This window comes from Tachypleus tridentatus, chromosome 8 (assembly GCF_004210375.1).
Source record: "Tachypleus tridentatus isolate NWPU-2018 chromosome 8, ASM421037v1, whole genome shotgun sequence".
NCBI lineage: Eukaryota > Metazoa > Arthropoda > Merostomata > Xiphosura > Limulidae > Tachypleus > Tachypleus tridentatus.
Window position 1 is genome coordinate 3,714,102 of NC_134832.1, and position 23,209 is coordinate 3,737,310.

At 35.2% G+C, this 23,209-nt stretch overlaps 1 protein-coding gene across 3 annotated transcripts in view; it reads left to right on the plus strand.

The window, feature by feature from the left end:
* LOC143258421 (palmitoleoyl-protein carboxylesterase notum1-like) overlaps window positions 1-23,209 on the plus strand; it is an 81,226-nt gene that overhangs the window by 15,614 nt on the left and 42,403 nt on the right. For all 3 annotated transcript variants that reach the window (XM_076517328.1, XM_076517326.1, XM_076517325.1), the window contains exon 2: window positions 17,317-17,936. In XM_076517328.1, coding sequence (XP_076373443.1) covers window positions 17,449-17,936 — 488 coding nt within the window. In that variant the 5' untranslated portion in view covers window positions 17,317-17,448. The remainder of the gene's footprint in view (window positions 1-17,316; window positions 17,937-23,209) is intronic.

Genomic DNA, 23,209 nt, shown 5'->3' on the forward strand with positions numbered 1-23,209 from the left:
TTTTAGCTATAGTAAGAATACATACCTTTTAAAGATATGATTCTCTTCCAATACATATAAGTGTGTTAGAAATGATAATATAGACTTGGCTGGTTTCTTATTTTTTAAGTGCAAAGCTACATGACTCTCTACACTCTGTTCCCCGTGGAGCGTCGAACTCTGGATTTTAGCGTCGCGATTCCCGGGGACATAGCGCTTCCACGAGGATACGATGTTTGTTTGTTTGTTATGAATTTCGTGCAAAGCTACACGCGGTTTATCTGCGTTAGCCGTCCCTCATTTAGCAGTAAAATACTAGAGGGACTGCAGCTTGCAATCATCACCCATCACCATCTCTTGGGTTACTCTTTTTCCAACTAAAAGTGAGATTCACTGAACTTTATAACGCTCTCATGGCTGAAAGGGCACGCATACTTATTGGAACGTAGATTCGAACCCGCAGATTGCGAGTAGAACACTCTAACCACCTTGCCATGCAAAGCCAGATGGCAATGATACGGGATACGCTGAACTGTTATAGTTGTCAAGGGAACCAATTCGAAGTAATTTTTGGTATGTCATGAATTTGTTTACAGAAATACATTGACTTATACTCCACATATTTATAACTGATATTTATACGTACAAACTGTTCCTTTATTTAGTCTTTTAAAAATAAAACGTAGCCTCAAATACAACCGTAAGTTATTTATCTGGTTTCGACGAAAGATACTGCCCTCTGACAAATTCAAGTACATTTTATCGGTATTTATCTGACAATTTCATAGCATTTAAAAACGACTGGCATCTGACACATTCTGTGTTACCTAACATATTCCATTTATGATAATTTCCGTAATTATATTCCAAAAATACTCTAGATATTATGAGGAATCTATGACAAGACAGCATTTTAAAGAGTATCATATTTAAACTGGTTCCAAAGTTTAACTAACATAATATAAAGTTGAATATTAAGAAAAAGTTAAAACTTAAATTCTGAAAATTAAGCAGTTTGAAACAGGTTTTCTTACAAAAGCTGCAATAAACAAAAATGTTAAATTTTACTTCATATCGTGAATAAAACCAAAAACAAGCTAACAAATTATAACAAAAGAAATGAATACTTATATTTGTTTTACAATCTACTGTATATTTATAGTATTCAAGAACACTTAAAAGTCTCTAAAATCTTTAAGTAGCTCACCACAGGACTCCAGGTCAGCTCATCCACTGTGCTACTATATTTCAGACGAACAACAACGTTAGAACGAACTCGAAACAAAATATTTTGTTACTCCATGTTAGGCCCGACTTCGAGTCCCCGTCACACCAAACATGTTCATCCTTTCAGTCGTAGGGGTGTTATAATGTTACGGTTAATCCCACTATTCGTTGGTAAAAGAGTGGCTCAAGAATTGGCGGTGGGTGGTGAGAATTAGCTAAATTAGGGACGTCTAGCGCAGATAGCTCTCGTGTAGCTTTGCGCGAAATTCAAAAATAAACAAACATCTTGTTTCTTTCACAGAGACGTATCCAAGTTTAATGTTACCTTGAAAGACTGTGTCGTTCCAAGAGTGAATTTGATCTAATGATAATAGTTCAGAAAGCCATGAATGCCTGATGTGTCTGTCAGTTACAATCAATAACAACCTGGTGTTTCTAACTACTATAATTGGTAACAAACTGATGTCTCTATCGGCTATAATTAGTGACTGTCTGAGGTTCCTATGATATAAAATTGGTAACAGCTTGATGTAAGCCTATTATCGAAACAATGCAACTAAAATCGATATTTTTCTTCAATGTAATATTTTAATTTATTTAGTTATTTTGTTTGATTTTATTTTGAATTATAACCACAACTAATACGAAGTCGCGGGGAAATTGTTTGTTTTTTGTTGGGTTTTTTGTTTTGGTTTTGAATTTCGCGCAAAGCTACTTGAGGGCTATCTGCGTTAGCTGTCCCTAATTTAGCAGTATAAGACTAGAGGGAAAGCAGATAGTCATCACCACCCACCGCCAACTCTTGGGCTACTCTCTTATCAACGAATAGTGGGATTTATCGTCACATTATAACGTCACTACGGGTGAAAGAGCGAGCATTTTTGGTGCGACCGAAATTCGAACCCGCGACTCTCGGATTACGAGTCGAACGCATTAACCCACCTAGCCATGCCGGGCCGCGAGGAAATTAAATGAGTCTGAAATACTTTTGACAGTAGGTGTCTATAATTTGCTGTTTAACAAATTGTCGTAGATCACTATCCTTCAGCCCAGTTTATTACCCATCTTAATTCACTTACTAAATTCTGTCGACGTGATTATATAATGTGGTTGTGACCTCTACAATATTTTCGCCACCGCTACAGGTGTGCGTGTTGGGACTGTTTGCCACTGTTGTTTACATCTACTTATACCACTATTTACTACTGTAAATCCTAACTGGCTCGCCACAGTCACTCCACCTATTAGAGTATTACCATAAACGTGCCACAGGCTGAAATGCAGGTTATCTGGTGTCAGGTATAACATTTCTGAACTTTCGACGAAAATCTACCTCGGTAAGTTCATATTGTCTCAACAATGCTTTTATTAATTCTTCACAATCTATGGCATCTTTTGACATCATGTCTTCATACACTTGTAGGAATTTTGACGAATCTTTCACATGTCTCTAGGAGAGCAAGCATCCATTTTATCTTACTGTTCATAAAGTTTGGGCAACGTAAGCTGGAAGGCCCTGACCTCATTGTCGTTCTTTAGCCCTCTCTCTTTTTGTTGGACGAACTTGGTGACCTCAGTTTGTTCTCTATTTGTTTCTCCTTTTACTTTCTTTTTTGGGATAATATTTCACGCTCATGTTTTCTTTTAGTCTTTCTTCTCTGCCTATGTTTTTCTCTCTATCTTGTTGACCTTTAGTGTCATCCTGTTTTTGGTATGCCAGCCTTTATTTCGATTTTGACAGATTATTCTTGGTCTTGCCTGTTATACTCTCTCTACCTTTGCCAGCTTGACCATTTCACCTAGTCTTTCAATGCTCTCTCTTTTAGAAACAGTGAAATGTCAGTGAAACAAGTAGTCATGATGTAATATAACATTAGTATATCTATCAGCCCTTCAAAACTATCTTCACAGTAAATATCACTTAAGAGCACTGAAAAAATGTATATAGATCAACCTAATGTTTTAACACTATTCAGGAAAAGACCTATAAAAAGCTGTACTTCAGCTATGGTAGATACTATGAAACATCTTATAACAGACGATACCCCATAAACACAAATATCAGGAAACGAGGACAATATGGCAGGGTTTCACCAAGGAAAGATTTCCAATTATATCTCCCATTCAAGCAAGCATATCGCAAACGCTAAAAAAATAAACAGATGGATGTCCCATTCTGTATAAGAACGTCCATCCTTTGAAGGGGGGAATTATGGTCATTACAGACTTCTAACGGAGTCTTTTGTATTTGAAACAATTGTGCAATGTTATTGTCAAGGATTATAAGATAGAGTATATATAACCATGGCTACGAGGACATTGGCGATGCTCTGAGGTTCCAAAATTATCTTTAATATAATATACTGATCCTCTGTTTAAAAGAAACTTCATACCATGATTAGTTTAGCAGTGCAATATAACAGTTTATCAATACAGATGTGTTGACCACAGGACATGAGTTTTGTATGGTTGTAGCTTTACACTTTTGTAATAAAAGAAGTTTTGAAACTTTTATATTGAAGCAATAATAAGTTCTCAAGTTTTGTGCACCTTGAAGTGGCATATTGTAAAATATAACATAGTTTTATTTGAAAAACATCCCATACTATGATTACTGAATAATGCAGTTTCATGCTGCACTACCTCTTATTAACTCACCGAAAAGGATCCATTACCAAGCTTGGGTCACCACCATAATATATATAAAATGCTAATTCTGGTGAGTAAAGAATGGATCACTAGACTAAAAGTTATACTTACCAACTTTAGAACACCCAATTCTACTGAACAATGTCAGCACAAAAGCAAAGTGGCATACCACACTTCTTCATGCACACAGAGCATGCATATTTAAATGAGAAACAGTTTACACAACTGAGCATGAACAAAGATGAGAGTTGAGGTTAAGCCTACTGTTGAGAAGTATATTTGTAAACACTGATCACTAAGTTTCATCACTGCCTAACTAGGCCCGTAAAATTAACAAAAGCCAATTCAATTTCTGGGACAGTGAAAGGTGACATAAGCAACTTATTTTTTGTTTTTCTTTACAAAACTTTCAAGCAATAAACTGCCAGCCCAATATTCCAAGGACTGCTGCTCAGCCTCGCTGGACAATGACCAATTGCAACACTTGAGGTACATTTATCAATTACATCTGGTGCTGTTTAGAGCCAGTGAATGCAGAATATAAACTATATGTTTGGTACCATTTAAGGATTGGTGATGCAGTGGAAAGGAAGGTTTGATCCACTTATACATTTAATGGAAGAGCAGTCCTTGATATATCTGTGGAATAATAGGAGGTTTTCATAATCTGTAAGTTAATGCAGTGTTTCCAAGGTTGTCCCCGTAATACTAAACGAGTTTGAGAGACTTGACTTCATTTATGAAAGCACTGTCCGTTTCATTCATCTCAATATGGTAACCTCAAATCAGCACTGAAAAGCTAATGGCAGTTATAGTTATGAAAAAGCAGACTCAGTAGATTATCAAAGTAGTATCTTTAAGGTGAAAGAAGTATAGGATATTCTGTGGAATGACAGCCATACATCTCCTTTTCAGTCAGATAAAGGAAACGTGCTTGCACAGTATGGATATGATGTTTTGGCAACTGGAAGACTGTCAAAGATGGGGATTTTCCTATAGCTGATAAAATTAAAGGGAGCCGTGAATGCTTTGTTTCATTGTTATATCCTGGACAATGCTGAACTGCCAACATGCATTGGTTCATTCCAATAATGTCTTTTGACAAGCGTAAGTAATTAGAATCCTACTTCACCTGCTTAGAAAAGAAGTATAGTCCGTTGGGACCAGAGTTTGACTATAAACGACTTTGGTTTCAGAAGATAAATTATTTCTAAAGAACATGAGTGTACAAAGAAAGACTGATTCGCCTATAGTTTAAGTCATAGTTAACAACTGAAATTCAGGAGACTAACACTTATGGCCAGATGGTTAAGACACTGGACTAGTAATCCGAGAGTCGCGGGTTCGAATTCCCGCCACACCAAACATGGTCACCACTTCAGCCGTGGGAACGTTATAATGTAAAGGTCAATCCCACTAATCGTTGGTAAAAGGTAGCCCAAAAGTTAGCGATGGGTAATGATGACTAGTTGCCTTCTCTTTAGTCTTGCATTGCTAAATTAGAGACGGCTAGCGCAGATAGTCCTCGTGTAGCTTTGCGCGAAATTCAAAACAAACCAAATTAACATGATATGTGAAATCTTTTCTGATTTGGTCCCTGTTGTAGCTGATTATACACCAGTAACGCCAGGCTGGTCTTGATTTATGCAATCACATAAAAGAGGAATAATAACTCCTGGTTATATTAATATCTATAGAGCTCTGTTGAACAATGGTATTTGCTCGTAGTGAAGCCTTCTTTCACATCAGTCACAACAAAACTTTATTTCCTGTTAGGATCAGACAGGGGGTATTACACTCACTCTCAGTACTATTAACATGTAGGACAAATTCATGACCACGTATCTCAAGTAAAATACGGTTATACTGTAGAAGTTTGCTATCAGTATGACTCATGCTTCAAATCTGCAAGCAGAACATTTCGTGTTATCCATTATCTTCAAAAGTACAATGGGCTATATTTGTGTAGCTAGATGGAGAGGTGATCTCACTAAGAAACTTGTTTGTTTGTTTTTTGTTTGTTTTTTTGGAATTTCGCACAAAGCTACTCGAGGGCTATCTGTGCTAGCCGTCCCTAATTTAGCAGTCTAAGACTAGAGGGAAGGCAGCTAGTCATCACCACCCACCGCCAACTCTTGGGCTACTCTTTTACCAACGAAAAGTGGGATTGACCGTAACATTATAACGCCCCCACGGCTGGGAGGGCGAGCATGTTTAGCGCGACGCGGGCGCGAACCCGCGACCCTCGGATTACGAGTCGCGCGCCTTACGCGCTTGGCCATGCCGGGCCTCCACTAAGAAACAACGATAAAGGTTGCTATGTATAGTTTTCTTGTGTGGTTGCATCCACTGCTCTAATCATAGCGACAACAATGGAAGTCCCATATGCTATGATCCAATTAAACTTGAAACCAATATGGGCTTTAATAATAGTTTCCCTTGTTTATATGTAACCACAAATTATTCTGTAGTGGTTAATATGAGCACAAGAAGTGGATATTAGTAGATACAGGCCCTTTCTCTTAATGATTCCACAACCACAACATGCTTACATGGTGCTCACTTGCTTAAGAGCTGAAATGATTTAGACAAAGAACAGCAAAAAGGAGTTGAAAGGACTCATGGACGATTTTTCAAATATCTTTGTCAGACCAGACACATGTTTCAACTAGATCATACCAACATACATCACATAGATACAAATTCCAAGAAAGAGTTACCACATTAAATGTGAACCAAATACTGCCAGGATAGGGTTGTATAGTAACTGGAAAGTGTGCAGTCTTCTTAAACAAGCATCATGAAGGGGATGTGACAGACTTAACTGAACTTTTTGCATGGCCTTTCACAAAGACGATGTGATGGAGCAGCAATTCGAAGCAGTTATTGCTATAATAAAAGTTTCTGAATACCTTAGGAGGTTCACTCTACTAAATTTTTGCACTTAGTATTTGACTAATGGGATGTCTAGCACGTTATGTTGGTTCACCTTAAGATTACTTTTTATATGTTCACTGGTTTCTATAATTCCAAGTAATGCATTTTTGTTTTTTGACCATTTAGTGGCGCTGGTCTTGAATGGTTTGTAATGTAAACTTCGTAAAGCTGAGAAAGTACTAATATTATCATGTATTTCTGTATCATTGCAGACGAACATAGTGCAAAAGCCACACTCAGTGACACATGTTATCAGCTGCGATGATCCAAGAACTTACTGAACCAAGAATGGTAATGTAGCTGGTAGTGGCAAACTGAAATTTATTTGGGACATATCTAGGTAATGCGAAAATTGTATCAAACATGATTCTTAGTGAAAATTCGGATCCTGTCAATACAAGCCAAGACAGAAAGCTATCTATAAAAATGCCAACTATTTCAAATGACTGAGCGTAATGATTGTAAACAGAGCCTGTACAGATATCGTACAACCATTGGATACAGTTTTGAGTCATCCATGTCTGTGGATCCATCTGTGGCAAAACTGTAAACACTGTTAGTAAGTATGCTTGAAATCATTTTGTCATCTTCACAACCCAACATTTGTACAATGGCTGTAGTTTTGGTTCTAGCACAGCCATATTTTTTCGCTATATCAGAGTCTGGGAACATTTTTCTGAATAGATGTCCTACATCACTTCTGCATTTATGGTTTCATATTCTGAATTCTTACTCGTAAATGTCGTTATCTACATCGTTTTTGTCTTCGCCTCAGCCTTTTGTTGGTGAGATGCCAATTTTGTGTGTCTGGAACAATCGTTTATCCCGCCATACGCCATAGAAAAATCGATGTGACAAACTGTACAAAACGCACGACTGTCACTGGCTTTTGACGCAATGACCGGATATTTTGCACTATAATCTTTCCTAAATTTTCGATTCACAGTTTTAGTCCTTTTAGATTTGCCAGAAACAAGACAATCTGGTGAACGAGGCCTCTTTTTTTTTTCAACTGTGAACGATCGCATTGGTGTTTCTATGCCGCTTAGAAAACGAGAAATACCGATCTACGCGAGCGCTGATTGGCTAACAAGCACTAATGACGTAACAATGGATTCCCCCACGTACCCAGTATGGAGAAGCACCACACTCAAACTATTGGTAGACGTCGGAGATACAAATATTTTTTTATTATTTCAAGCACAAGCATGATTATCGCAAGTAGTCATTTGGACTATGTCTTTTATTTATTATCAGAATTTATTTGTATCTCACTAGAAATTTTCTTTTCACCCCTTTCAAGCCCTGTTGGAACAATTTATCACTTTATTGTATAGGCCTATATAATATATAATAATTTTGGAGTTGCAACAAGTCGTAATATTTGTCTGTATGAGCGTATAGTCGTAATGTATACACCAAAATCGTAATGGTTGGCATCTCTGTATCTAACAAACTGCCCTCAAGATCACTGGGACCTCAGCTAGAAAAAACAAGTGGTAATCAATGTGACACTACGCTTGATCAGTTAATTTAGCCCATGGGCTAAGACTCATTCTGTAACCTTGAGTTGTACATATTAAAATTATTGGTTAAAAATAGATTAAACGTCCTGAAGCACATGAAAAAAAATGAAAACCAAGGAAGGAATTATAATGCTTGGGTATACAGTTGCGTCAGATATTGAATATGGTGAATATATGGACTTTATTATATCATATCGACTTTGAAATGAAGGTGGGTGGGCCGCTTAACACAGTGCGCAACATTTGCCAAGATTTTCACCTCTGTATCATTCTTCTACCTCTGCCTAAAGATACAGGCAATCAAACAAGATTATATCAACCGTTTGCTGGATTTTCTGCTAATTAATTGAGAAATTGTGATTGATTAATCAATACTACGATATTCCACCAAGTGCAGATATATATCCTTGTGCCGACAATACTTTATAATAATTGCTGAATTCAACCACCAAATTGCACATAACTTTGCTTGCAACCATTTGGGGAAAGCTGCTCAAAACTATAAGGAAAGGTGTGATAAAAAAAGAGAGGATGTTTTCCACTGTGAGAGCTGGACGTGGATGTATCTACCAGATGTATATTAGTCACTCATTTCTACAGAGATTGGTCTTTACCTCGTTCTTTATGGATGAATTTTACGTAAGCAATATAAGGTCATAAACAGCTCAGGAAGTGCTAACACTTTGCATGGAACAGGAAGAGGTAAATCGTGAAGAGAAATTGGATAAGATTAATGAAACGGTTAATTTTTTTTCTGTTTTAGAGGTAAGCGAGTATTACCTCAGTTGCATTGTTTCCTAACTCGGAAGAAGATAACGTTATATCCGGGTTTCGTGAATCTACTGACCCAATAACCATGATGAATGAAATGCCAGGTAGCGCTGATGATTACTCCATCACATATCCAAAAGGGAACATTGACCCATGTTTGTTGTGTTTAAAAGATATTAAATGTACACCAGCATGATTTATATAGCATCTTACGTAACAGGTATATTATATATGTATACTTATGTTATCGAAGCTCTCATTTTTGATTTTCTCGATGTATGTGCTGGAAAACATTGTCACATAATTTATATTACAATGTCTTTATCTATGTTAGTTTCCAATATGTTACGTCAAAATGTACTTGCTTCTTTGAAAGCATACGTTACATATATTTTTAAAGTGCACGATGATATAAATAAATGGTAATATAAAATGATGATTTACATGGCAATGCAGATATAATATTAAAAGTCTATACATTTTAGTCGGGTTGTCAGTTATTGGAAATGAAAACGGTTCACTTTCGCTTATAGACTTATAGCATTATTGTTATTTTCAGTCATAAACTTAGCCGTATTTGTTTATTACAATATTATTCAGTTTTACTATACTGTTCTGCTAGACTGTTTGGTGCTTATCTCCGTAACTTCAGCAAAAGCGCTTAGTTTTCAGGAAGTTACTTTAATGTTATTGTTTGTAATTAAACACAAAACTATACAGTGGACTCTCTGTGCTCTGCCCACCACGGGTATCAAAACCCGGTTTTTAACATTTCAAGTTCTCAAACATACCGCTGCGCCACTGAGGAGGGGGGGCGTTACTTTAATAAGAATATAGTGTAGCAGCCACCTACAGGTATAGAGTATCAAGTATCTTCAGATCGGGGGATGGGGGGGCAGCCAGGGACTACCAGCATCTTGTTTCTTCAAGGTGATATTACAGTTTTCACATGTGGCGCTGCTACGTGCACTTCTCTTTCTATTTCATTGGTTTGAACAACTCAGTGCATAATGTGTGTGCTCAGTACAGTTACACATATTACATCTGAGAATGATGGAGGAACATGGGCCGGATGAAACAATAGCCACAGACAGTCTTGGACCTCAACCTAGAGCTTGTGGTGCTCAATTTTGCGTGTCAGTCTTATAACAAATCAATCATTTCGATGTATCTGATATAACATTTACACGCAACAGAAAGTACCAATAACACCAAATATTTAAGGTGCCGGTGCCTAGGAAACCGGCAGGCTCAACTACCACTTTTAGACTGCCCACGTGAGCCCTAAGAGTGTCTGGATGAGCATAATATCTATTTGTAACAAAGAATACCACGGTAAATCCAAGTAGTTCCTGCGCGAGCAACTAGAGCCTCTCTGGTGACAAAGTAAACTTTGTCACCTCAGTAAGCTTGCGAGTTGGTAACTCAATACATTTGAATACAAGATAATATTTTTATGGTGGAACTTATACGATATAACGTGTGAAAATGATTGTGTTGTTGTTCTCGCAAAGGACCAAACCCAAAATAGCACTTTGTTTTAATCTCCAATAATATTATTTTGCGACTAATGTTTTACGTTGTTGCCGTCTGTTATACACTTGATAGAGACTGTGAAAGGAACCACTAGATGTGAAACTGTAAGTATTCTCACACACGCCTTGCTCCAAAGATTTTGAAATTCTAATCTCATTTTGCTGGAGAAGTATGCAGGTATAGATAAAGTTTGATATTTGGTGTATGGATTGATCCCGTGTTAAAATACAATCTACTATCACAGTTGGCCCAGCATGGCCAGGTGGTTAAGAATCTCTATTCGTTATCCGAGGATCGCAGGTTTGAATCCCCGTCACATAAAACATGCTCGCCCTTTCAGCCATGGGGTGTTATAATGTGACGGTCATTCCCACTATTCATTGGTAAAAGAGTAGCCCAAGAGTTGGCGGTGGGTGGTGATGACTAGATGCCTTTCCTCTAGTCTTACACTGCTAAATTAGGGGCAGCTAGCGCAGATAGCCCTCGAGTAGCTTTGCGTAAAATTAAGAAACAAGTGTGTATGTTATATTAAAATACACAACGTTGATCGATTGAGTGTTTTAATATGGTTTCAATATTTGTAAAAGTTTCCTTGAATTTTAATCCACGATTAGTGTATGTTAACTTATCTGTCGTGTGACACTTTGTTTTTGGTTTAGTAAGTTTCAATTATATACATACACACACTTAAGTAAGACAAAATGTATGATAAATGTTCAACAGTTATAGAGGTAAATGCATGTCATATTGAACAAACAGAACCATCTCCTGATGTGGTAAAGTACATAAGAGTTTTATACTGTATTGGAATGTAGAGTTTTTAATAAAGGTTTATTTTCTTATCTCTCTCACCACCCCCTCTTTATATCGCATAGTATTTGAGAAAATCTTAATTACTTTATTCAAATATGGGTGGACTTGTGATAAAGGTAATTTATATTAATAATTTTTCTCTCCTTATGAGATATTATATTTAAGAATGTTGTACATTATTAGAAATCCTAAACGTTTGTCAAATTCGTTCTTTTCCTTTCGTAGACATTTTTAATCGATTCCAGTTCGCATATGGGAATGAATAATCCTAGAAGTCTGAGAATATAATAAATTGTGCAACTAAAATCACGATCAAGAGAGAGCCTATTGTTTATTAACCACTCCAAGACCCATATAGGTAAGTTTCAAAAGTGCCGCCGCCGGGGTTCAATCCCGCGAACCAGAAAATTATAGCTTCTCTACGGGTCTTTAATTACCTAGACTAGCGTACTTTCCTAAACACGATGGGAGCGGTTAGCCCCCATACAGCTATGTCGCTACCGCCGCCTGCGCAGCTTGTTCCTCGCGCTACGTGAATACGCTTGTCAGTTGCCCCGTGGATAAACAAAAAAAAAAAAAGAATAGATTTCTACATAACCATAGCGTTTGTACAAGCTCGTATTAATCCCTCTGGAATGTTTTGTAAGTTATTAAAAAACTTCTTTAATAAATAAAAAAATATCAAATGTTATTAACATCATCCTGAAACATTACTGAGAATTGTAAACACTCGCAAGCATTAAAATATTAAGTTGAATTAAATGCTCTTCATAGATGTTTATTTAAAGCTTATGAAAGACAATCAAAACGTGTTAAAGTGATTGTGTCAACAGAGCTTAGAGACGTATACATGAGGAAACCAAAACAATTTTCTGTGTACTAATGTACGATATGTGATCATATGTAACTTACTAGGGTAAGTCGTCCAAAACTGTTAGTTACAACCGTGCTTTTCTCATCAGTTTGTTAACCTTATCCAACGTTTATATTCTACTGTTCTTTGTTCTTCAGAAACCGTCAGTAGAATCTTTCTCATTAGTTTTATTTTTACAACGTTTTTTATTCAGTTGTTATTTTTGGAATCCACAATTAGTTATTTTCCTGGTCTCCAATTCTCTGTAGCCGTAGGGAACAATGGAGTAAACATAAACCAAAAAAGAAGGTAATTATTATAATAAGTAGATTTGAACCAAAGTAAAACAAACTTCAGACTTTAATAATAAGTAAATTTCAAAGCTATACAAGCACTTAACTCGTTAATTTTGAGACTTCTCTATGTATTTGTTAATGTTGGTATATTTAATGCTATAATGCGCAAAATTAAATTTCAGTAAAACAGAGAAGGCACTGTGAAAAGAAAGGAGCCGGATTGTAAGAGTTTATAGAGAAAATAAGTATTAAAGATACGGAAAATTTTGGAGTACCTTTTATTACTATAATAATTCCTCTTTGTGTTACACACTTCTAAATCTACAACGGTCTGTAATAAACCTTCTAATATGGCTTATATGTTGTTGTACCATGTCTACGGACTTCGTTTTTCTATTACTGATGTGGCTTGCGTACAATTGACGTTTGAATTTTTGAAATGTTAAAACGTTTTAACATTACAATTTATTAAAATATGCTGCCTTATTACGATTCTGATCCAGATTTGATTAATTAGGCCTATAAAATTGAATTTTTCACAGTTTGTACTTCAAAGCTTTCGTCACTGAGTAAATACAAATAATATTGTTCACACTTACTCAAATTTTTAATTTTAGAGAAACTTATCATTTGTTTAAAATTGATTATACCCAATATAAAAGATCTGAAATGTAGTTCTATATCACTTTAATACTCTTTTCTTTAATAATAAAGAACGAGAGAAGATTTGGTTTGTTTGGAATTTCGCGCAAAGCTACACGAGGGCTATCTGTGCTATTCGTCCCTAATTTAGTAGTGTAAGACTAGAGGGAAGGGAGCTAGTCATCACCACTCACCGCCAACTCTTGGGTTACTCTTTTACCCACGAATAGTGGGATTAACCGTCTCATTATAACGCCACTACGGCTGAAAGGGCAAGCATGTTTGGTGTGACGGGGATTCTAACCCGCGGCCCTCAAAATGCGAGTCGAGTGCCTTAACCACCTGGCCACGAATGTTAAACATATTGGTAATTAGTGTAAAGGAAAGAAGAAAAGGGTGGAATAGAAGATATAGAACTAATGAACAATATTTAACATCAAGTTAGACACAAAATTATTTTAATTTCCTGCAAGAAAAAAGTTTTATTTTTTATTCGTACTTTCACAACAAAGGTCCGGCATGGCCAGGTGGTTAAGGCATTTGACTCGTAATCCGAGGGTCGCGAGTTCGGATCCCCATCACACCAAACCCCTTTCAGCCATGGAAGCGTTATAATGTGACAGTCAATCCCACCATTGGTTTGTAAAAGGTTAGCCCAAGAGTTGGCGGTGGGTGGTAATGACTAGCTGCCTTCCCTCTAGTCTTGCACTGCTAAATTAGGAACAGCTAGCACAGATAACCCTGGAGTAGCTTTGAGCAAAATTCAAAACAAACCAAACCAAAACTTACACAACAAATATTAACGGAATATTCTGTGGAACTAGCACTTTTTTTACACGTGGAAAGCTTTCGAATTTATTTTTATATTTACTTTTTAATATAAATGGTTTACATGATTAAGCACAAATATAAAAGTGTCATTTAGCTCTACAACTTTGCTGATGAAAATAAGAAAAACGTTAAAGTTTTCCCGCTCTTATAGAATAGTTTTAAAATACCCGCTGCTTTATGTGCTGTCGCATAACAGTTTTAATGTATATTTTAGTACCACTTTCATTAGTTATTAAGACAAATTTCAAATTTTTATCAGCCCTTAATTAAGAACAATTTTCACTATTCGTTGTAACGTGGATATGTTAGTAACTTTACGCTCGAACTATCAAACAGTCACGAAATAAGTTTCAGTAACAGTGGTATATTTTTTGTTTGTTTCTCAACAAATTAAATGTACCACAAAATAGTTATTGAAGAATCAATATTTAACATTGTCTTCACGGAAAGATATTATATCTACTTTTTATACATTTTAGAGATATGCATGTGAATACCTTACATCTTTGTGATTTGAAGAGGCTTAGAGTACTCACTAGTTCAAACAGAGATTAATGATTTTTTTTTAAGAACGGTGTTCTAATTCCTTATTGTCTTGGGAATTTCTCCGAGCATGTTCAGTGTGTTGGCCATGGTTACACAGTATTTCCTGATATCCCAGATTCTTTTGTAGCAGGATTCTCTATAAAATGTTAACTTTACCTCGTATGACCTCAGAAACTTTCCAGAGACATTCCATATGTTCGTGAAAGATAGATAGGCCTATTAGAGCTGCACAGGATAGGTCTAATAGTCAAATGGATTAATTATATTTTTGGATTTTTCAGTCATTGGTTTAATAAGAAAAAAAGAACCGTTGATTTGCTTAGCCTCCATCGATGTGTGTGTGTGGGGAAGGGGGGGGTATTCTGGACTTTTGATCAGAAAAGTCTTTCATATCAAAGCCTCCACTGGATTGATAATAAGGGCCTTTTTATAAATGTGCTTTTGGAGATGTCACTATGCGAAATTTTTCTTGTCAATATATATATCTGAAAACTCCTGTTTCCAATACTTTGTGTCGTTTGGCTCTACAGCATTTAACAAATACGTCCATATTTCCTATCAAATCTTCGTAGTTAATATTTATATTATAGTGTATAAATGCTTCTTTCTTTCTGACAGTGAACTAATAATATATCTCCCTATATATGGTCTTCCACTCTTTCCATGATGCTTTCAAAACTAGTTTATTCAACAGACTATAATATTCTTCCATTTTGATCAATGTTTTAATTTTTGTAAAACTGAAAAGTATCATATTCCCTCTGATGTTACTTTCATTTTTGAATAATTATAAATAATTATTTTGGTTGTTGTAGTTGTTTTTAAGAGTAAAATTTTCCCCACTTATTGTGTCTGTTATTTTTTATTGTTTCCTTTCGTGCCAGTCATTGTACCAATTTCATATTTTGTGTCCAAACTCTTCCTTGGCATTACTCATTACACTGTACTACTAAACTTCACAACGATCACTTTTTCTCGGTTCTAATAGAAAAACCAAATGACTTTTCAACACGTGAGAGGTTGTTTAATTGATACCTCCAAGAAAAAGAATTAAAGGCGTTCACCCAGTACATAAAAGAGCTTCTTTAACTAATTCTTCTAATAAAATGAAGATTATATGAACTCATATCTACAGATGACATTGTAGAACAGAACAGCGTATATAGCAGGTGATCTCTGTCAACCATTGATTACTCAGTTTAAGATACAATGAATCTGGTGTCCTTGGAGTTAAAAACTTCTATATGATATGGAAATGAATAAGAATGTACGACTAGGAAACCATACAATAGTATTGGCTCACAAAATTAGTATCTGTGACGTAAACAAAAAGTTATAGTTTGCAAATATAAGACTTGTTGTGTCGATCAGAGATACATGATAAAACTTAATTTCAATATCGTATTTACCTTTAACAAACCAGTTGTGCACAATCGGATTCGTAATATATCCAACGAGAGTTTTAAGAAACTGATGTAATGGTTATCGTTGAAAGGTGATGTCCTGTTGTCCACATCCTCGATATCATCAATGACTATTTCTTGATTGTTTGTTTTTATGTAATATGGTTGGCATATATGAAATAAATGTTTATTCATTTTTTTAGTCTAATATACAAACATCCAAGTGATAATCCTGCTGTCAGTTTTAAGCATTAGAAGGCTTTCAACGTTCGTAATTTCTTTCTCTGTCTTCAACTCCAGATTGAAACACGTGCATTTTTTTTCATTAACAATACATTGTACACATGCTGATCTATAGAATTCACTAGCTGCTTCAAAGAAGAGTTTTTCCTTGTTGGAAACTCATGTATGGCCTTCGAGCGATGACCATAATTTATTAAAAATGACAGTTTTTCTCTAGTTGAGTTGGTGGCTATATGGAAGTCAGCCAGATAGATATTTGCTATGTGATGGTGACATTGGAATCACATGTGTATAATAAATGTTGAGTTTACCACAACACACTTCTATAAAAAATATAGTCTTATCATCTTCACATTTGAGCAGAAAATGTTACTTGGGTTCAAGTCTCTAACACCAAGAGAAAAGTATAAACTACAATTCTTTTTTTTAGAAGAAAGGGTTAGTATATAAATTAATAACAAAGACTGTTAGGAGCTGTTCCACTGATTCCTTGAACTTAAAGCGATTAGCCATAAAAAGACAGTTACATTAAAATACAATTTTTATCTTATGAATACATTCATAAAATACTTAGTTCATGCAGTTTAATTACCAACAATGTACTTCAATAAATAAAACACATGATGCCTTTATAAGTAGGTAAACAACGATTTATAAGACTAATGAAGTGATGTATTTAGGGTGGAACATACCACATGTTTCGACAGACTAATGTTCTGTTGAAACACGTATTATGTTCTATAAAAATATTTTACTTCATAACGCTGAAAACAGTATTTCCTACTTATTGTTATTGACAATGCATTATCTTACATGAATACTGCTATTAGTTCATATGTTTAGTTATTGACACTGAATAGTTTTGGGCAGATAAAACTACACAAATTTCCCTCAAGCAATTTTACATACATTAAGTATTTAAAAGATGTTGAATAGTTCGGCAAGACTTAGGTTATTTTCACAAGCATTAAGTGTTTATAAATTTTTAAAAGGTTCTGGAAGTAGTCATTATTACATTGATAATTTACACTTAAATGTTAATGTGATTTGGGCTTTTTTTTCAGAAGTTTCAACAACTTGAAGAAACAAGAGTGGGAATCTTCAGACTTACCGTTATATAAAATGGAGAATTGTTATATCATTGGTTGTTTTAATAGTTTACCTACTGAGTTACCGCTGTTAACCTGAACAAAGAGATGTTAGATTGGCAAGGTGAAACAAAGTATGAATATTGCACCACGAAATTTGTATTCAAAAAAAACTTTAAGAAGCACGAGTGTAGTATTAGTCCTCAGGTCGTTGTTAAACATTTTAGTACAATGATCACAACAAGAGCCAATGTTTCAATAGTTTTAAAATGCCACACGTGGCCCTTAGCCTACAAACCAGAACATGAGAAACACATCTTAAGTCAGTTTTCGTTTCTGGTAGTGTTTCTACTTATCAGTTCCTTTCAAGCAACATGTAGTCCATTGTCAGAGTTTTTGGTTCGTCAGTCTGAGAAGCGGGAAATTTCATTTAATCCGAGTGAGCTGGCCAAGATAGGAAGTCCGGCAGTAGGATTGGAAGTTATCAAACAGCTTGCTCAGGCTCTACATGGCTGCGGAGTCCAAGGAACTCCGAGCATGCGCAGAGTTTATTTATCAAACGAAACTGCAACCTGCAACGACGGGACACCAGCAGGGTAAGTGTTATAGGATTTAGCAATTTAAGTAATAGTAAGGAAGCATATGAAAACGTTTCTCTTATATTAGAGTCAAAGCATTTGGTTTACTTGCATTTTAAACCAACTGCTAATGTTTAATACCAAGTGTATGTATACACACACACACACACACATGTGAGTTAAAAGATAATAAACAAAAAATCCTGCATTATTAAAAAAGATCCCAGGGTACAAGCTGTAATGTGGGATATAAAATATACCCTAGGTTTTGGAGATGACTGCAGAAGTTGGACCCACATTGCGGTGGGGATACACGGTCTATCAGTCTTAACCTCCATTCATCAGCCTCACATAAAGAAATAAAATAAAGGAGTGGTAATAGATATAGAATAGAAATTAGGAGAGCGAGATGTGGGTGCTGATGTCCACAACGTCCCACATCTACACCCCTTGATAGTTCTTTATTAAACCTTCAGTATAATTGATAACATTAAACCGACAACAGCTTTATAAGAGGTAAGTTAATATCTTTACTTTAACCTCGGGTTTATTGGTTATATAAAACTCCACTTTTAAGACAATTTGTAAATATTGTAATTGTGTTTAGTATTTTTAGTGTTCCTAGAATTTACCCGGTATGTCATTAGAAAAACTATTTAATTTGAAACTATTTCTCTCAACACTAGGGTAAGAAGGAAAGCTTCGTGTTTACTATTAAAACATTAGCGAAATTTACTAGCAGTATAAACCTTCACTTAGAGTATATCCTATATTACCATATGTTAACGATATTAAAGTATCGTTTTTAGTTAGAAAAACCATTTAATTTAAAGCTCTTAACGCTTTGGTTATGGCGCTAGACTCGCAACCTGCGAATCCTCAACAAACATGCCCGCCATTTCAGCATTAGGAGGGCGTTATAATTTGCAGTGAATCCCATTATTCGTTGGTAATAGAGTAGCTCCAGATCTGACTAGCTGCCTTCTCTCTAGTCTTTCATTGTTGAATTACGGACGGCTAGTCCACATGTGGCTTTGCGCGAAATTCAAAACACACCAAGCTAAACATTCAACATTAGGCTAAAAAAGTATTACTTTATGATATCATCTGGCATTCTGTAGGGATGGGGAATAATTTAGATGTTATGATATATCGTTTAAGGTTTGGATTATGTAATAACTTCTACCATAATAGCAGCAAAATATCCTAAAATAGTAATTACAATTTATAATAAGTCATCTTAACTACGAACAATAGGCCAATTACTAAAGATTTCTATGGCCACTCTGCCCTAGGTCATCGGTTGGATATCCTCGTTGCTGGCTGTGTTTCCGGCCTTCTTATAGAATGACGTAACACGTTTTGTGAGTGAACACAAAGTCCATTTAAAGTAACCCCATTACCTTTTTTATTCTTACTACTATTAATTAGAAACATTCCACACATTAAGAAAAATTAAATAAATATTTCAAAATGAAGTAAAAGATATTCATTCTATACTTACTTGAACAAGTCGTTGTATACAATATCTTATCCAAGATATGGAATAGTTCAACCTATTTACGTAATTTTCCTCGGAACAGTTTTTTTATTTCGAAGTACGTTTGTGCCAATTTAGAACATACGTATTTGATTTCATATGTGGACATATTTATAATTCATGGCATTTCACAAGTTGCATATTTAAACAACTAGTAAATCTTTATGACTGTATATCGTTTGGAGTTAATATTACGACCGCGTTCCAATATATATTTCATCAAGAACCCTTATTATGGCCTAATTTCGGTAACAAAATAGTTTTAGTGAACCTAATGGAATGAAATTATCATGACAGCGGCTGTTTTAAGTTTGACCTGACCTTAAATTTTACTTACATGAAAGGTTGTTACTGCGTCAGATTCATGTATGGCCACTTTGAACTTAAGTATGTGCGCTGCGTTTCAAACAACACCGACACGTGCTACTCTGGACCGAGAACCGTGAGTATAATACATAAACACACCGTACTTGTTGGGAAAAAGATCGCCAACAACCCTTATAGATTTCAAAAGGGTTCATATTGTCAAGTCCTAGAAATACATTAAACTTAGAAAACTATTTTTTTAAACTGTTATTTATCAGATTTTCCTATAATGTTCTTATGACCTATGAAACTACATATCTGTTAGTGTTTTATATCCCAACAGTACTTAAGAAATTCAGTGAAGATGAAACATGATATTCCTGCCTACAAAGTGCTTTGGGCTCGCACTTTCCTGACAAGTATATTCGCTAGTAGCAACTGTATGTGGTGATGTTTAATAGTTGATTAATCATTATACATCTTTTACTGTATAAACATTATGACTACTAACCGTTTTGCTCTGGATTACACAAAACAAGTTCGTCTGGAGGTCAAATTAACACAAAAAAATGTAATAGCAAATGCAGTTCTAAAACCTAATTATTCGACACAGGGTAAAATGTTTTCAAGCTTTGTAGTTTAGTAGCAACACTTGGTACAGCAGTACGGTTACTAGCTGTAGTTTAGTAGCAGCACTTAGTACGTCACTATGATTGCTAATCCTTAGCTTTTATGGCTTAATAACTAGTTTGCCTGCTAAAGAGCATAATGAATTTGAGGTACTTATTAATACATAAAAACAACAGATTCAAACAGACAAGTAGAAATAATTACCTCTAAAACAGAAGTATTTTGTTGCAAACCAATGATATACTATCTTTCCTTTAGGAATAGAGCGGTAAGTGCGCTAGTTAACACTTACGTAAAAACACCTGCAATGTTCTAGTAAGCTTTCGGCTGTCTAGTTGTTCTAAGAATAATATGAAATGAGATATGGGTGTGAAATAAAAAGAATAACACAATCCGAAATCTCTAAGTTTTATCACAACAAGTCCTTGGCCATATTATATCGCTGTGTGATGAGCGCGATCAATCTTATAAAATTGTCCTGTAATTTTTCACCATTGTTAATTCTGTCAAATGAAATTCAGTCAGTTTTCCTGTCTCCCACAGGTATGTTTTGTAAATTACACTGTGCAGTTTTACTTTATTTTATTCTAACTTGAAAGTGTGACACAGCCTTCTGGTGAAATATAGTTTCTCTCCCCAAAATATCAGTGTAGCATCCTCCCATGATTCCTCACCCCTTCCTATTTATCTATCTTTATGCTCCTAATATTTTTATTTTATTCTGGTAGAAAGCTTCAGACATTTTGTTTAATTCTTTCTGGTTAACTCTCCACCTATGTTCTATTTATTTCTGTTTACTTTTCGTACTGTCATGACTTTCGTCTTCACCTGGCTCGACTAAAGGTATTGTCATGACTTTAGTCTTCATCTGGCTCGACTAAAGGTATTGTCATGACTTTAGTCTTCATCTGGCTCGACTAAAGGTACTGTCATGACTTTAGTCTTGATCTGGCTCAACTAACGGTATTCAATAAAAGTAGTTTATTCTGTTTACATCTTTTTCACCTCGATATTTCTAGTAGAGATATTTATGCTGTCTTTACATTTCTCAGGCATAACACACTACTTTAAACTCTTTAATTGTATTAGTTGTTTAACATTAATTTCGTGTTTGACTTCTATTCTGAGGTTTGAAGACAATTAAATAATATATTATCGATCCAGTGTTTTGAAGATGGATTATCGTCTTATTTTCCATCCCAATTACAGTGGATACGTCTTTCCACTGTGGAACTTCATTTACTTTATTCATGATATGAGGTCAATTTTGACACCACAAGTTAAATTAGTTAAAAAATAAACAACAACAATCTTATGTTTTTCATCTTTTTCTTGATCTGTTTTGCTGTCTATTTCTACTGGTGAATACTGTCATCCACAATGATATAGCTACTAATAATCCATTGTGGTATATTCATGCACTAATCGCTGTTTCTTATGAAAAAGTCCTATTGTTTTCGAATTTTAACAAAAATACATTATGGCTTTTTTTTTGCATCTGTCCTATGATTTTAGTTTATCTGCATTAATCTTCTTGTGAATGTCTCACTTTGACATTGCTTCAAAGGCAAGACATCATAAATACATTATTGATCCATTCTGGAATCTGTTATTGCCATATAGTTCTAAAGAAAAGGAAGGTGAGTGTATTTGGTTTGTTCATGTATAACAGACATAGTCTCTCTCATTCAGTTGTGTTTGAGTTATTACTTTCTTGCGGTTCATTGTGGCAGATATTTGCTAACGATTTAAGTTTGTATTCTCAATGCTTTTCTCTTCAACTTCCACTTCTGTAAAGTTTTCTCTTCATAAAAATGATTTTTACCATTCTTCTCTGATCTCAGTAACTTCTCTTACGTTCATCTATGTGGATTACTCTTGGCTACATCAGACTGTCTATACATCCTACCAGCGTTTTCATAACGAAATTCCTCTAGATCCCTTTCATAGTTAGCTTATTTCTTTGTAAAATAAACATAAACTAATCCAATCTACATTAATCTTACACTATAGATTTGGGTAAATAGCACCATAGCTAGATCTGAGCCTACACATTTCACTTGTATAGCATAAAAAATAGATTCTATTTTCCTGTGTTTCTTTTCCTCTATCTTCTGTTGTTTTCTTTAACACAGTGTATATTCTGGTCCACTTGTATATAAGTGCCACTTCATTCCACTCAACACTATGATATGGTTATAGAAACCTTGAAATAAACTGCTCATTTACCATGAACTTCATGTCGTTCAACAGAAACTCTGAAGATGGCAATTAATTGATTCTGCTTTGTGTTGACAAAAGAAAATGTGGTGAATGTTGTAAACCTCATTTGTTTCCTTACTCTTTCTTTCGTAATATACTAAGAAAACCCGTAACCGCATAAACTGTATTATGAAATGGTAAAACAACCTTTGTTTTGCATGTTTTTAATTTTATACGTTCTCCTCAGGTATTGCATATATTTTATTTTTCTCTCTATGAGGGCGGCTTTTTATTTCCAAGAAGAAATCTCTTCATAGGTGTTAACTGAAGTATATTTGGAAGAATCGCATTGGTAGTTGTGCTTATAAGAAACAAAAATAAACAGTTACATTGCTTTACTTTTCATCACACAAAGCTTGGTGTCGGTTTAAATGCTGCTCTCAGTTTGGACCACCCAGCAACTGATAAGAATGAGTGGGAGGTATTTACCACCCATTCTAGCAGAAACTGGAGAGCAAAGCTTTTCTCGCTTTCTTTAGTACAGTATTTAATATGACGCAGAGAGTAGTGGCGGTTATTTAAAGATATCATATTCTTCAGATATTCTGTTTCC